Genomic DNA, 15,120 nt, shown 5'->3' on the forward strand with positions numbered 1-15,120 from the left:
GAGTCATGTGAGTTTTTGATCAGGTTGATTGACAGGGACAGAGTTATGTGGTTTATAGGAAGAACTAAGCTTGTAAGCTTGCAGGAAAAACAGTTTTATTTTCAGCTTAAAATAAAAAGCCGTTGCTGTCTGGAGCTGATGGAAGAAAGAAATGTCTCTTTGACTCTCTCTCTCTCCAGAGGCTTTCTGAAAGCTCCAAGACTGTTAACCCAAGTCAAAGCAAGTGTGCCTGTGTTTTGTTACCCAATTTTAAAGAGAGGTTGAAGTTTATGACAGAAATATTGCTTGATTGGAACTAATAGTGATAGGTTAGCAGGTAAGAATTGTATCTTGCCATGTTTAAATATTGTTCCATTGTTAAAAGTTAAGCTAATTTATTTGTTATAGTTAAACTCTGTTGTTAAATAAAGTTTTTGATAAAAGCTCCCGAATTTGTCAGTAGAATTGTGCCTCGAATGATACATCCTATCCTCACATTAATGTCAAAAAGAGAAAATTGTTGGGGTCTAGTCTGTCTTCATAATGCACCTTGGAGTTTCTGAGTTAATAATATACCTGGAGTTTCACAATGTTAGCTGGAACACCATGGAAAACTCTTCAAAACAATGGGAACCTTTATATCTACCTGGCAAGGCAGACACAGCTTCAGTGCAGCACTCCCTCAGCTTGAGACGGTACCTCTGACATTCCAGCACTCCCTCAGCTAAGACTTGGCACGCAGGTCCCCAGAGTGGGGTTTGAACCCACAACCTCCTGGCAAAAATGCCGCCTACTGAGTCACCCAGCGCCCATCACGCTCAGTGCGACAAAGTGAGTTGAGGGCGGGATTTCCCGGTCGCTGCTGCCAGGGGTGGAAAGGGGTGAAGAACAATGGGAAAATGTGTTGACGGCGGCGGGACAGGGGGCGGGACAGGGGGGGTGGGATCCTCTGTCCGCCTCAGCTGCTGCCAAACATGTCGCCAGGATTGGGGGGGGGGGGGGAAATCCCAGCCATAGCGTTGAGGTGTACCCTGAGGCGACTGGAAACAAGACACGGAGCAAAATTCATCCTCAAAATGGCCAGAGGGCCGCTTACTTTCCCATAGGGCAATCAGGGATGGCAGCCTTCCAAGAACACATCCAGATTCTTGCGGTCACCCTCCACTTGCCTCTGGATAATTGTCACCCATGTGACATGTGACGGGGCGGCACGGTAGCACAGTGGGTTAGCACTGCTGCTTCACAGCTCCAGGGACCTGGGTTCGATTCCCGGCTTGGGTCACTGTCTGTGTGGAGTTTGCACATTCTCCTCGTGTCTGCATGGGTTTCCTCCGGGTGCTCCGGTTTCCTCCCACAGTCCAAAGATGTGCGGGTTAGGTTGATTGGCCATGCTAAAATTGCCCCTTAGTGTCCTGGGATGTGTAGATTAGAGGGATTAGCGGGTAAAATATGTAAGGATATGGGGGTAGGGCCTGGGTGGGATTGTGGTCGGTGCAGACTCGATGGGCCGAATGGCCTCTTTCTGTACTGTAGGGTTTCTATGATCTATGATGTGGACCCACCCCGGCCATCGGGAGACTGCTGTCCACCAGGAAGTCCGCATTCTTCAAGTGAGCGATTAACCCAGTGAGCACCTCTGACCCAAATCTGGTCAGCCATGCCACTATAACAGTGTAAATTAACCAGAAACTTTTTTTCTATTCTTTCGTGGGACATGGACGACACTGGCTGGCCAGCATTCATTGCCCATCCCTAGTTGCCCTTGGAGGGCAGTTGAGAGTCAACCACATTGCTGTGGCTCTGGGAGTCACATGTAGGTCAGACCGGGTAAGGAGGCAGATTTCCTTCCCTCAGGGACATTAGTGAACCAGATGGGTTTTTCCGACAATGGTTTCATGGTCATCAGTAAATTCTTAATTCTAGATTTATTTTAACTGAATTAAAATTCTACCATCTGCCGTGGCGGGATTCGAACCCAGGTCCCCAGAACATTAGCTGACTTTCTGGATGAATAGTCTAACGATAATACTAGGCCATCACCTCCCCATTGTCGACAAAGCAAGCATTCCATGAGGGACAACAACTCCCAGGAGAGTTCAGTCTTTCTTTTGCCAAACTTACGTCGCTACTGATCACACAGACAGCGAAGAAGCTAATACTTACGCAACTCTTTGCAGCTGACTCCATTACCCAGGCAGGTGCATAACATCCGTGTGCTCCCTTGCTTCATGAACCACTTCATCCCGTCACTGTAAAAGGTCCCACTGTCACTGACGCACTGTTTTATGTGAGCCACAGGCTGGACACGACCTGATGAGCGATGGTCAGTATCTGAAAAGAAGGATTGAGTTTTCTTTTAGAGAATGTTTACTGGTGGGGGGGGGGGGGGGGGGGGCTTTTCCCGTCCCGCCCACTGTGGTGGTAGGCGGACCATGCCAAGGTCTGTTACCATCGTGGGGGGGGTGCGAGGGAGTTCCAAATTTTGGGGCGATCGCAGCCAGAAAATCTGACCCCAAATATTTTCTTTGCTTTGATAACACGCCCAGGCTGAGCTAAGCGTTAAACGGAGGAATAAAACTGTCCATCCCTTCAAGAAGAATGGTGTCTCACCCATTTGATGACTGGTTACATTCTGCGCCAAGCTTCTGACAGATGCCTGGTCCTTCAACACGGCGGGGCACCTGGGAGTTTGGTCAAGGGATAATAAGGAGCCCTTTACATCGCCTGCCCTGTTTATCCATCTGTCTGAATTCAGTGGCCAATATTCTTACCCATGATGCTCAGGGAAAGATCGCCTTCCCCTCAGCTTCAGAATGGGTTTATTTTTTTTTAAAACACATGGCGCCTGTGGTGACCCACTGTAACTACATGTGTATGCCTGGACACACCCATGCTGCACCTGGCCCGAGACTCCTCCCTTTCCACCTGAGACTCCTCCCTTTCCACCAGAGTGAGGTATAAAGGTGATGGTTCCTCCTCCTCGCCTCAGTCTGGGCCAGGTCAGCTACAAGGGTGTGCTCCTGTTCTTTGCGAATAAAAGCCTGTTATTTCACTCACTCGCTGGAGTCCTCGTATCGTGATTGATAGTGCATCAATTTTATTCGCAAAGAAAAAAACCAGAATGGAGCAACTTCTAAAGCCCGATACATTAAACCTGGATCCGCAAGCTGTGGGAGCTGCCAACAGCTTTAATCACCGGCTGAAGTGCTTCGAAGCCTTCCTCGGAGCCTCCACGGCCGTCCGGTCTGATTCAGACAAGCTGCACGTGCTCCACGCCCAGGTAAGCGACGCAGTTTATACCCCCCTCTGTGACGCAGAGACGTACGTGGACGCGCTAGCGCTCCTATAGAGCAAATACAGCCAACAGACGAACAAAGTCTACGCCAGGCGCCTTCTGGCTACCCGAAAACAGGGGCTGGGAGAATCAAACGCACAGTTTCTCTGCGAACTACGTGCGCTCAGCAGGGCCTGTAACTGCAAGGCTGTATCCGCTGCGCAGTATACGGAGGACTTAATCCGCGATGCCTACGTTACGGGCATCGCATCCAACTATATTCGGCAGCGCCTGCTAGAACAAGGTGGGCTAGATCTACCAAAAACTGTGACACTCGCTGAATCCCTAGAAGTGGCATCCCGTAACCTCGAGGCGTACGCACCCGATTACGCGACATCGTGGGCCTCACGGCCACTACCACCCCAGTACCTAGGAGGGCCACAGACTTATGCCACACAGCGCCCCACCAACTACTCGACTGCTGCGGCTGTTGCAGGCCCAAAGTGCTATTTTTGCGGTCGAGGGAAGCACCCCCGACAACGCTGCCCGGCAAGGGAGGTGTTCTGCTCTGGGTGCGGAAAGAAAGGCCACTATGCTAAAGTCTGCAGGGCAAAGTGGGCCTCGAAGCCCAACAGCGCAGCGTGCGACCCGAGGGAACCGAAAATCCGAACGCCATCAGCCGCGTGTGAGTCAAGGGAGCCACCATGTTGGACACCATCGACCACGTGAGAGTCAAGGGAGCCGCCATTTTGGACGCCATCGGCCACGTGGGAGTCAAGGGAGCCGCCATCTTGGACGTCGTCGGCCGCATGTGAGACAAGGGAGCCGCCATTTTGGACGCCGGTCGATGATTCTCCAGGATCCACGGTGGTAGCGGTCCAGCTAGACCAGTCTCGTCCGCATCAGCTCGCCAGGTCCACGATGGACACCCAGGTAAACGGCCACGTGGGAAATTGTTTGTTTGACTGCGGGAGTACGGAGAGCTTCATCCACCCCGATACTGTGCGCCGCTACGCCCTTTCGGTGCGGCCAGTCAAGCAAACCATTTCCTTGGCCTCAAAGTCCCGCACGGTGGATGTCCTCGGGTACTGTGTGGTGACCCTTACGGTTCGGGGGACCGAGTACACAAATTTTAAGCTCCTGGTGCTGCCACACCTCTGCGCTCCCGTACTCCTAGGGCTCGATTTCCTGACCCATCTTAGGAGTGTCGCGTTGCAGTACAACGGGCCTTTTCCCCCGATCTCCGACTGCAACCCACAGTTCCTAGACTGCCCACCACGCACCACTTGCGGCCTTTCAACCCTCCAAGTCACCCTTCCCTCACTATTCGAACACCTCAACCCCGTGTGTAAGCCCATTACCACTAAGAGCAGACGGTACAGTGCCGGGGACAGGACTTTCATTAAGTCAGAGGTCCAACGGCTCCTGAAGGAAGGGATCATTGAGGCTCGTACTAGCCCCTGGAGAGCCCAGGTGGTAGTCGTCAAAACTGGGGAGAAACACCGTATGGTCATCGATTACAGTCAGACCATCAACCGGTACACGCAGCTGGATGCGTATCCCCTTCCGCGCATATCCGACATGGTCAATCGGATTGCGCAATACCGGGTGTTCTCCACGATTGACCTCAAATCGGCTTACCACCAGCTCCCCATCCACCCGGAGGACCGCAAATATACGGCTTTCGAGGCGGATGGCCGCCTCTATCACTTTCTTAGGGTTCCCTTCAGAGTCACCAATGGGGTCTCGGTCTTCCAGCGTGAAATGGACCGAATGGTGGACCAGAACGGGCTGCGGGCCACCTTCCCGTACCTGGATAACGTCACCATCTGCAGCCATGATCAGTAGGACCACGACGCCAACCTTAATAAATTCCTTCGTACGGCCGCTCTCCTAAATCTGACCTACAATAAGGAGAAGTGTGTCTTCCGCACTCACCGCCTCGCCATCCTGGGGTATGTAGTGGAGAACGGGGTCATCGGCCCCGATCCTGACCGCATGCGCCCCCTCGTGGAACTTCCCCTTCCCACCAATCTCAAAGCACTGAGGAGATGCCTGGGCTTCTTCTCATACTACGCCCAGTGGGTCCCTAATTACGCGGATAAGGCCCGTCCGCTTATCAAATCCACCCTTTTTCCCCTGTCGGGAGAGGCCCGCTCGGCCTTCAACCACATCAAAGCGGACATTGCGAAGGCCACGATGCATGCTGTGGACGAGTCAATCCCCTTCCAGGTGGAGAGTGATGCGTCTGACTTCGCCCTGGCCGCCACCCTCAACCAGGCGGGCAGACCCGTAGCCTTCTTCTCACAAACCCTTCAAGGCTCGGAAATTCGACACTCCTCTGTGGAGAAGGAGGCTCAGGCCATCGTCGAAGCAGTGCGACACTGGCGCCACTACTTAGCTGGCCGACGGTTCACCTTGCTCACGGACCAACGTTCGGTGGCTTTCATGTTCAACAACGCGCAGAGGGGCAAGATTAAGAACGATAAGATACTGAGGTGGAGGATTGAGCTCTCCACCTACAATTATGACATCTTATACCGACTCGGGAAGCTCAATGAGCCTCCGGACGCTCTGTCTCGCAAAACATGTGCCACCGCACAAGTGAACCAGCTACAGACTCTCCACAATGACCTCTGTCACCCGGGAGTCACCAGGCTCTACCACTTTATTAAGGCCCGTAACCTGCCCTATTCTGTTGAGGACGTCCGGTCTATAACCAGACACTGCCAGGTCTGCGCAGAGTGTAAGCCGCACTTCTATCGGAAGGACTGGGCACACCTCATAAAAACCACCTGCCCCTTTGAACGCCTCAGCGTCGATTTGAAAGGGCCCCTTCCTTCTTCTGACCGCAACATCTATTTCCTCAACGTTATAGATGAGTACTCCCGATTCCCCTTTGCCATTCCCTGCTCGGACACGACCTCAACCACGGTCATCAAGGCCCTGCATGGCCTCTTCACCCTGTTTGGTTTCCCTAACTACATCCACAGCGACCGGGGATCCTCATTCATGAGTGATGAGCTGCGTCAGTACCTGCTCTCTAAAGGCATAGCCTCGAGTAGGACTACCAGCTACAACCCCAGGGGAAACGGCAGGTAGAGAGGGAGAATGCGACAGTCTGGAAGGCCGTTTTACTAGCGCTACGGTCTAAACGCCTTCCAGTCTCCCGCTGGCAAGAAGTCCTCCCCGATGCACTGCATTCCATTCGGTCCCTCCTGTGTACGGCCACCAACGCCACCCCCATGAGCGGATGTTTGCTTTCCCGAGGAAGTCCTCCTCGGGAATCTCACTACCGTCGTGGCTGGCGTACCCAGGCCCCGTTCTGCTCCGGAGGCATGTACGACCCCATAAGTCGGACCCCCGGTCGAAAAGGTCCAGCTCCTCCACGCCAACCCCCAATATGCCTATGTGGCGTACCCCGATGGGCGGGAGGACACGGTCTCTATCTGGGACCTGGCGCCTGCGGGTGCCCGGAGCCCACTATGACCCCCCCCCACCCCACATCCCTAGACCCCTCTGTTCAGGTAGCACCAGGGTCCGCTAACATCTTTGCCCCTTGTATGCAGTTCGCCTGAGCCCCCGGAGTCACCACGCAGTACCCGACCAGAAGGGACGATGGCGGATTCGAGCGGTTCCACCCTGCCATCGGAAGCAACACCTCAACTGGTACTGCGGCGGTCACAGCGACTGATCAAGCCGCCCGACAGGCTGAACCTGTGAAGGGACGACGCCTTACCTCAGTTTCGTGACTCTTGTGTATATATAGATCTTCATACCTCTGTACATATTGTTCCACCCACCCCCGCCGGACTCTGTTTTTAAAGAGGGGGTGAATGTGGTGACCCACTGTAACTACATGTGCATGCCTGGACACACCCATGCTGCACCTGGCCCGAGACTCCTCCCTTTCCACCTGAGACTCCTCCCTTTCACCAGAGTGAGGTATAAAGGTGATGGTTCCTCCTCCTCGCCTCAGTCTGGGCCAGGTCAGCTACAAGGGTGTGCTCCTGTTCTTTGCGAATAAAAGCCTGTTATTTCACTCACTCGCTGGAGTCCTCGTATCGTGATTGATAGCGCATCAGCGCCTTCAGGACAAAGTGAGCTGGGTCCTTAAAAAGAGGATTTTAAAAACATACTTACACTGACGAGGGCTCCTTGGCCACCTCGAGGTCCCCACTGAGCATGACCATTGCACTCCTACCCAAACCCCTGCCACTCCACAAGGAGCCCCCCCAAACCTGACCCCCCCACACCCCCCCCCGCCCCCCCCCCATCACCCCCTGACCCAACATTATAGCCAGATCTTCAAACCCTCCTCCTTCTCTGAAATTGGCCTGAGAATCACCCACTGGGTGACCCCAGTTTGCCCCCTTGACGATAATGAGGCCTAATGTTGGGCAGGCTTCAGGCCTACCCACTCAAGCTCAAGCACATTTCTGCAGGATTGCTCGAGTCGCTATGGTGACAGCTCTATACTTGGTTTAATGTCAATATCCCAGATGTACCCAGAAGGGGTTCCCGACACTGCCCCTGCACATTTTACACTGAAGGCCGGTCCCCCCACACTTACCTTGACCCACGATCGATTCGTAGTGTTCACACTCCCACTCCCCACGACCTTTGCCTTTACAGGTACAGTGAAGTGTATTTCCTCGGCTGTCCTTCTTATTCCAGGTGTCTCCGATCCTGTAGGATGTCCTGGTGTCCTGATCATTGCACCGGTCTGTAGCAGACAGGGAAAGGGAGAGCACTGTAACCACATTCCACACACTGGACACACCTCACTTCATCTATATGGCCCCTTTAATGGCACAAAAGCAACTTTACGGAGAAAACTCTGAACCCTGAGACACTTAAGAAGATATTCGGACTGATGACCAAAAACCTTTTAAGTGCTTTTCCCTGTCCAAAGCCCTTCAACAATCCATCTCCACCCTCTCAGCAACTTCAAATTCAAATCCTTCCAATTAGGCCCCTTTCACAGTATGGAAACAACTCTTAGAACCAAGAAATAGCTCCTGTGTGACTGGGACAAAGGTAAACATGCTGTTTAATAAATTGATGCGCGTCAAATGAACACGAGGCACGGAGCTTCGGTAACAGAAGGCTTTTATTGTCTAACAATGGAACTTAATAGAACGTTAACACACTATCCCAGACTGACGAGGTCCCGCCCGAGCAGGGGGTCTTATACCTCTCCCAGGAGGCGGAGCCCGACTGGGATGTGCCAAAACAGTAACAACCACAGGTGTATCAAACCCAGCCTAGCCCAACAACAACATTAGAACAATCCCACAGTGGGAACCAACGATGGTTCACCACCTTCTCAACCGGGTTAGCTGCCTTTCCAATGCAGTTAGCCATGCCATCTTCTCCGAAACCTCTCCACTGTTGTCCGTCTGGGTGGGACTCCTCCCATCCTGTCCCATTTCCTGTCTGTCCCGTCATAGCCAGACAATCATCTTTAATGGGGCGGTACAGTGGCACAGTGGTTAGCACTGCTGCCTCACAGCGTCAGGGACCTGGGTTCAATTCCCGGCCTTGGGTCACTGTCTGTGTGGAATTTGCACCTTCTCCCCGTGTCTGCGTGGGCTTCCTCCGGGTGCTCCGGTTTCCTCCACACTCCTAAGATGTGCGGGTTAGGTGGATTGGCCGTGCTGAACTGCCCCTTAGTGTCAGGGGGACTAGCGGGGGCGAATGAATGGGGTTGTGGTGATGGGGGGATAGTGATCCGGACTCCATGGGCCGAGTGACCTCCTTCTGCACTGTAGGGATTCTATGATTCTATAATTGCTTCCCTTCCCACTCACGCACTGTTACCTCTTACGTCCCAGAAGGTTCTATCCTTGCTTTTGTTTCTTACAGCTCAAGACAAGGCCCTTCAGCCCATCATGTATGTGCCGGCCATCAAGCACCCTGTCTATTCTAATCCCATTCTCCAGCACTTGTTCCGTAGCCTCATACGCTGTGGTGTTTCAAGTGCTTATCTAAATGCTTCTTAAATGTTCTGAGGGTTGGCTAGCTGACAGGAAACACAGAGTCAAGAAATGTGGGTCACCTTCAGGTTGGCAGACTGGCAGGAGTAGAGATAAAGAGGGCATTTTCAAAATTGGCAAGTTGGAACTGGTGGAACGTCACAGGGATGAATGCTGGGTCTTCAACTATTCTCAGACTGTGTTCATGTTGTGGATGAAGGGACCATTGTGTTATATTCAACTTCGCTGATGCAAATTATGAGGAGGATCCCGAGTCTACAAAGGGACATAGCGAAGTTAAGCAAGTGGGCAAAAGACATGGCAAATGGGAGTATAATTTGGGAAAGTGTTGAGGCTGCCCGATTCGGTCAGAGGAGTGGAAAAGCGGAGTATTATTTAAATGGGGAAAGAATGGTGCGGTGCAGAGGGACCTGGGTGTCCTAGTACATGCATCATAAAAACGTCAGTCAGCAAGTAATTAGGGAATCAAATAGACGTTGGCCTTTATTGCGAGGGAAGTCTTGCTGCACCTGGACATTGGTGAGACTGCACTGCGAGTACTGTGTACAGTTTTGGTCTCCTAACTTTAGCTATGAAGAGACATTGAATACACTGGGGTTGTTTTTCTTGGAGCAGTAGACTGAGGAGGGGACTGATTGAGATGTATAAAATTATGAGGGGCATAGATAGACAGGAAGAAACTTTCCCCCTCGACGGAGGGATCAATGACTAGGGGGCACAGATTTAAGGCAAGGGGCTGGAGGTTTAGAGGGGATGTGAGGGTAAAACCATTTCACCCAGAGGGTGGTGGGAGTCTGCCTGAAAGGGTGGCGGAGACAGAGACCCTTATAACATTTTTTAAAGTATTTAGATGGGCACTTGCGATGCCAGGACATACAAGGTTATGGGCCAAGTGCTGGAAAATGGGATTAGAGTAGTTAGGTGGCTTGTCTTTGACCAGTGCAGACGCAATGGGCTGAAGGGCCTCTTTCTGGGCTGCATACCTCTAGATGCTGTGTGCAGAATTATCCCATCCTGCCCGCCACGGGAATCATAGCGGGCGGGGGAGGTCCACTTTCCGGTTTTGGGGCAAGCACGGCCGGAAAATCCCGGCCTATGGATAACGTAGAGACCTACTCACATTGGAAGCAGTTCAGAGAAGGTTCACTGGGCTAAATCCTGGGGTGAAGGAGTTGTCTTATGAGGAAAGGCTGAGCAGGAACGGTTAGACCTGTACTCAAAGGAGTTGAGAAGAATGAGAGGCGATCTTATTGAAACATAGAAGATTCCGAGGGGACTTGACAGACGCAAAGAATGTTTCCCCTCAGGGGAAAACTTAGAATGGAGGGGCTGGGGGGTGGACAGTTTAATAATCGGGGGTTTCACATTGAAGAGAGACATAGAAATCATAGAAACCCTACAGTGCAGAAGGAGGCCATTCGGCCCATCGAGTCTGCACCGACCACAATCCCACCCAGGCCCTACCCCCACATATTTACCCGCTAATCCCTCTAACCTACACATCCCAGGACTCTAAGGGGCAATTTTTAACCTGGCCAATCAACCTAACCCACACATCTTTGGACTGTGGGAGGAAACCGGAGCACCCGGAGGAAACCCACGCAGACACGAGGAGAATGTGCAAACTCCACACAGACAGTGACCCGAGCCGGGAATCGAACCCAGGACCCTGGAGCTGTGAAGCAGCAGTGCTAACCACTGTGCTACCGTGCCGCTACCGTACCGTGAGGAGGAATTTCTTCTCCCAGAGGGTTGTTAGTCCATGGAGTTCTCTTCAACTGTAGAGGCTGGGTCACTGAATATATACAAGGCCGAGTTAGGTAAGGGTTTGATCAACAAGGGAGGTTAATGAGGTTGGGGGGGAGGGGGGCAAAGAATTGGAATTAAGGCCATAGTGTGGATCAGCCAGAATCTTAACAAATAGTGGGACAGGCTCGATGGGCCTAACCTGCTTATATTTCTTATATCCTTCAGCTCATCTGCTGTGAAAGCCTCATCCACGCCTTTGGTACCTCAAGATTTCACTGTTCCATCGAAATAGTTGTCCAAAGTTTACTCTTTGTAAACCTCCAAATCTTTGCGGCTCATGTTCCAACTGGCAACTAAATCCAGTCTGCCCCCCAGCTCACTGTATTCACTGACATCTACTCCCCGCTATGCAAAGCCCCAGGTTTAAAATTCTCCTCTTCGTTTCCAAATGTCCCTCCAAGACTCCACCCGACCACGCTGCCAACCATAGCACCCTACAGTGCAGAAAGAGGCCATTCGGCCCATCGAACCTGCACCGACCACAATCACACCCAGTCCCATTCCCGTAACCCCACAGATTTACCCTGCCAACCCCCCCCCCCCTCCCGACTAGGCCAATCAACCTAACCCGCACATCTTTGGACTGTGGGAGGAAACCGGAGCACCCGGAGGAAATCCACGCAGACACGGAGAGAACGTGCAAACTCCACACAGACAGTGGCCCAAGGCCGGAATCGAACCCGGGTCCCTGGAGCTGTGAGGCAGCAATGCTAGCCACTTTTTCAATCTGTGGAAATCTCCTCCAGCCCGACAATCCTCAAAGGTATCTCCAAGTTTATGTACTTCCTTTCTCCTTGGGAACTATAAAAAGGATGTCTTTTTGGACTCAATCAGACCACGACTGATCTGTATCTTAACTCCATACCCCTCACCCAAGAAAAAAATCCAAGTTTTAAAGGCTTTTTGTTGTAAGGGGAGAGAGTTCCAGTTTTCCACTCCCCTTTGTGTAAAGGCACATCACCCCTGAGCAATTCTAATTTGAAGTTTATGCTGCCCTGGCCTCATCACCAAAGGAAATAGTTTCTCTCTATCTGAACTATCAACTCTTTAATCATCTTAATTGCCGCAATTAGGCCGGCGGAGTTATACAAACAGCCATTTCAGAACTCAGTGCTGTGATACAAGGTTCAGATCAAAGGCCTGATAACGCCCTCCGAAAGGACAAAAGTTGAACCTACTCCGTGAACTGCAGGTGATACGTCCACTGCCTTCGCCGAGACAAGTGCACTCCATCATCATCCAGCCTTGGTATGGCCGTTCCCAGGTGTCTCCAACAGTGTGGCTCGTTCCTTTGACATTGTCGTAGCATCTTTCCGCTGTGCAAATAAAAAACGCAAAGCGTGACGTTAGGTTTCTGAGGCAAGTTATCGGTCTTTCTTTTTATTCATTCGTGGGACATGGGCGTCGCCGGCTGGGTCAGCATTTGTTGCCCATCCCTAGTTGCCCTTGAAACTGAGTGGCTTGCTGGGCCATTTCAGAGGGCAGTTGAGAGTCAACCACATTGCTGTGGCTCTGGAGTCACATGTCGGCCAGACTGGGTAAGGACGGCAGATTCCCTTCCCTAAAGGACATTAGTGAACCAGATGGGTTTTTCCGACAATGGTTTCATGGTCATCAGTAGATTTTTAAATTCCAGATATTTTTTATTGAATTCAAATTCCACCATCTGCCGTTGGCGGGATTCGAACCCGGGTCCCCAGAACATTAGCTGAGTTTCTGGATTAATAGTCTAGAGATAATACCACTAGGCCATCGCCTCCCTGTCTAGATCTTGTTGTCTCTTCAGAAATGGTGCTGCAGTTCTATGACTGGAATTCTCCCAATCTTGCACTGCCGCCAGTCCTTCACTAACACGGTTCAAAAAATACAGCTGGAACTCTGCCCCACTGCACAACAGAACCACAGAAAAGTTACAGCACAGAGGGAAGCCATTCAGTCCATCTTGTCCATGCCAGCCCAAGGACACCCAGGTGCCCTTTCTAATCCCACCTTCCTGCACCTGGCCCAGAGCCCTGTAACTTACAGCACTTAAGGTGCAGATTATGTACTTTTTAAAAAGAGTTTAGGGTCTCTGCCTCCACCACCAACTCGGGCAGTGAATTCCAGAGCCCAACCATTCTCTGCATAAAAAAGTTCTTCCTCTTGCCCCCTCTACACCGACTGCCACTTATCTTGAATCTATATCCCATGGTTCTAGAATTCTCCACCAAGAGAAATGATGTTATCATCAATGTTGACCATCTGGCCTCACTGGACAATGTTAACCATCACATGACCATCGAGCCTCCACTCAACAATGCTGACCTGGCACAGAATACTGAGACGCCTAGATAGAGGTGGACGTGGAGAGGATGTTTCCACTAGTGGGAGAGACTAGGATCCGAGAGCACAATCTCAGAGCAAAGGGACGCTCCTTTGAAACTGAGATGAGGAGGAATTTCTTCAACCAGAGAGTGGTGAATCTGTGGAACTCATTGCCACAGAGGGCTGTGGAGGCCAGGTCATTGAGTGTCTTTAAGACAGAGATAGATAGGTTCTTGATTAATAAGGGGATCAAGGGTTACCGGGGAAAGGCAGGAGAATGGGGACGAGAATCACATCAGCCATGATTGAATGGCAGAGCAGATTCGATGGGCCGAATGGCCTAATTCTAGTCCTATATCTCATGGTCATATGATCAACTGGTTTCCAGTGGGTAATGTTGACCATCCAAATGGCCAGCTGTCAAACACTCAGTGTTGACCATTAGACAGCCAACAACTGGACCGACTCGAAGAGGCACTGTAGCCATCACCTCGTCATGTGACCTCCACTGGAAACTGTTGGTGGTTAATGGGCATCGAGTGGATACTGTCCATCATCATCTGGCCTCCCCTGGATGGCGTGCACTATCGCAAAGCCAACGTGACCTGCTTTCTCCCTGAAGGATTGACCGTATCAACCCATTCCAACCAACATCCAAATCCAACATGACCTCAGTGTTGCCACCGATCCGACTAGGAGATACAATGATAAACAATAGCTTTGTGTGGAAGGCCAGAAGACATTGTGCTGTAGAAAGTGTGCCCGTGTTTCAGTTCTAATTGTAATGTGGAACGTTTACCGATTGGCTTGCAGGTCCATTCTCCTTTACCATTCCCCAGGCAAATACACTCCAACATATGGCCACCTGTCTCGTGAGGCCTCCGCCAGGTATCACCAATCTTATAGGAATGACCACCCTCATGGCAGCGATCTGTGAAACACAGGAAGGCAAAGTAAAGTAAGGTTTATTTATTAGTCACAAGTAAGGCTTACAGTAACACTGCAATGAAGTTACTGTGAAATTCCCCCTAGTCGCCACACTCCGGCACCTGTTCGGGTCAATGCACCTAACCAGCACGTCTTTCAGGCTGTGGGGGGAAACCGGAGCATCTGGAGGAAACCCATGCAGACACGGGGAGAACGCACGAACTCCACACAGACAGTGACCCAAGCCGGGGATGGAACCCGGGTCACTGGCGCTGTGAAGCAGCAGTGCTGACCACTGTGCTACCGTGCCGTCCCACTGACAGCAAGGGTTCATTGTATTAAACTGTCCTTAAAGAATATATTCAGGACCTGAACAGTTCCTCCACGTCAAAGCTTACACTCCCCATGAGTGTTTCTGAATTGTCCCATGCAAGGCTTGACAGAGTGCGCAGGGTTTAATATATCCCGTCACACTGATACACCACCAATCCTGATTGGACCATGCACAATAGCCTACATTACTGAGGGGACCAACACTGTCCATCAGCTGGTAAATGTCAGCAGGACAGATCAATGGAGAAGGAGCCCTGGAAAAGGAGTGTGGGAAAACATTCCTGAGGGATTGAAGTAGGGATCGGGAGAGCAGGAAGGAGGAGTCTGAGGAATTGGAGGGAGGAACCTGGGAAATTGGGAGGAGTTGTGGTTTGGGAAGAATCAGGGGTTCGGGAGGAGATTGAGTGGGGAGGAGTCTGGAGATTGAGGAGTCTGGAAGTGCGGGAGGAGCCTGGGGGTGGGGGGGGGAGCCTGGGGGTGGGGCAGGAGCCTGGG

At 51.6% G+C, this 15,120-nt stretch overlaps 1 protein-coding gene across 1 annotated transcript in view; it reads right to left on the reverse strand.

Moving 5' to 3' along the window:
• Positions 1-15,120, reverse strand: part of LOC144503882 (fibronectin-like) — a 153,952-nt gene that overhangs the window by 128,239 nt on the left and 10,593 nt on the right. The window contains exons 4-7 of the mRNA XM_078228909.1: positions 14,165-14,296; positions 12,240-12,377; positions 7,827-7,979; positions 2,143-2,310 (exon numbers count right to left, since the gene is read on the reverse strand). Of these exons, the coding sequence (XP_078085035.1) occupies positions 2,143-2,310; positions 7,827-7,979; positions 12,240-12,377; positions 14,165-14,296 (591 nt within the window). The remainder of the gene's footprint in view (positions 1-2,142; positions 2,311-7,826; positions 7,980-12,239; positions 12,378-14,164; positions 14,297-15,120) is intronic.

Source organism: Mustelus asterias, chromosome 14 (assembly GCF_964213995.1).
Source record: "Mustelus asterias chromosome 14, sMusAst1.hap1.1, whole genome shotgun sequence".
In the NCBI taxonomy this organism is placed as follows: Eukaryota; Metazoa; Chordata; class Chondrichthyes; order Carcharhiniformes; family Triakidae; genus Mustelus; species Mustelus asterias.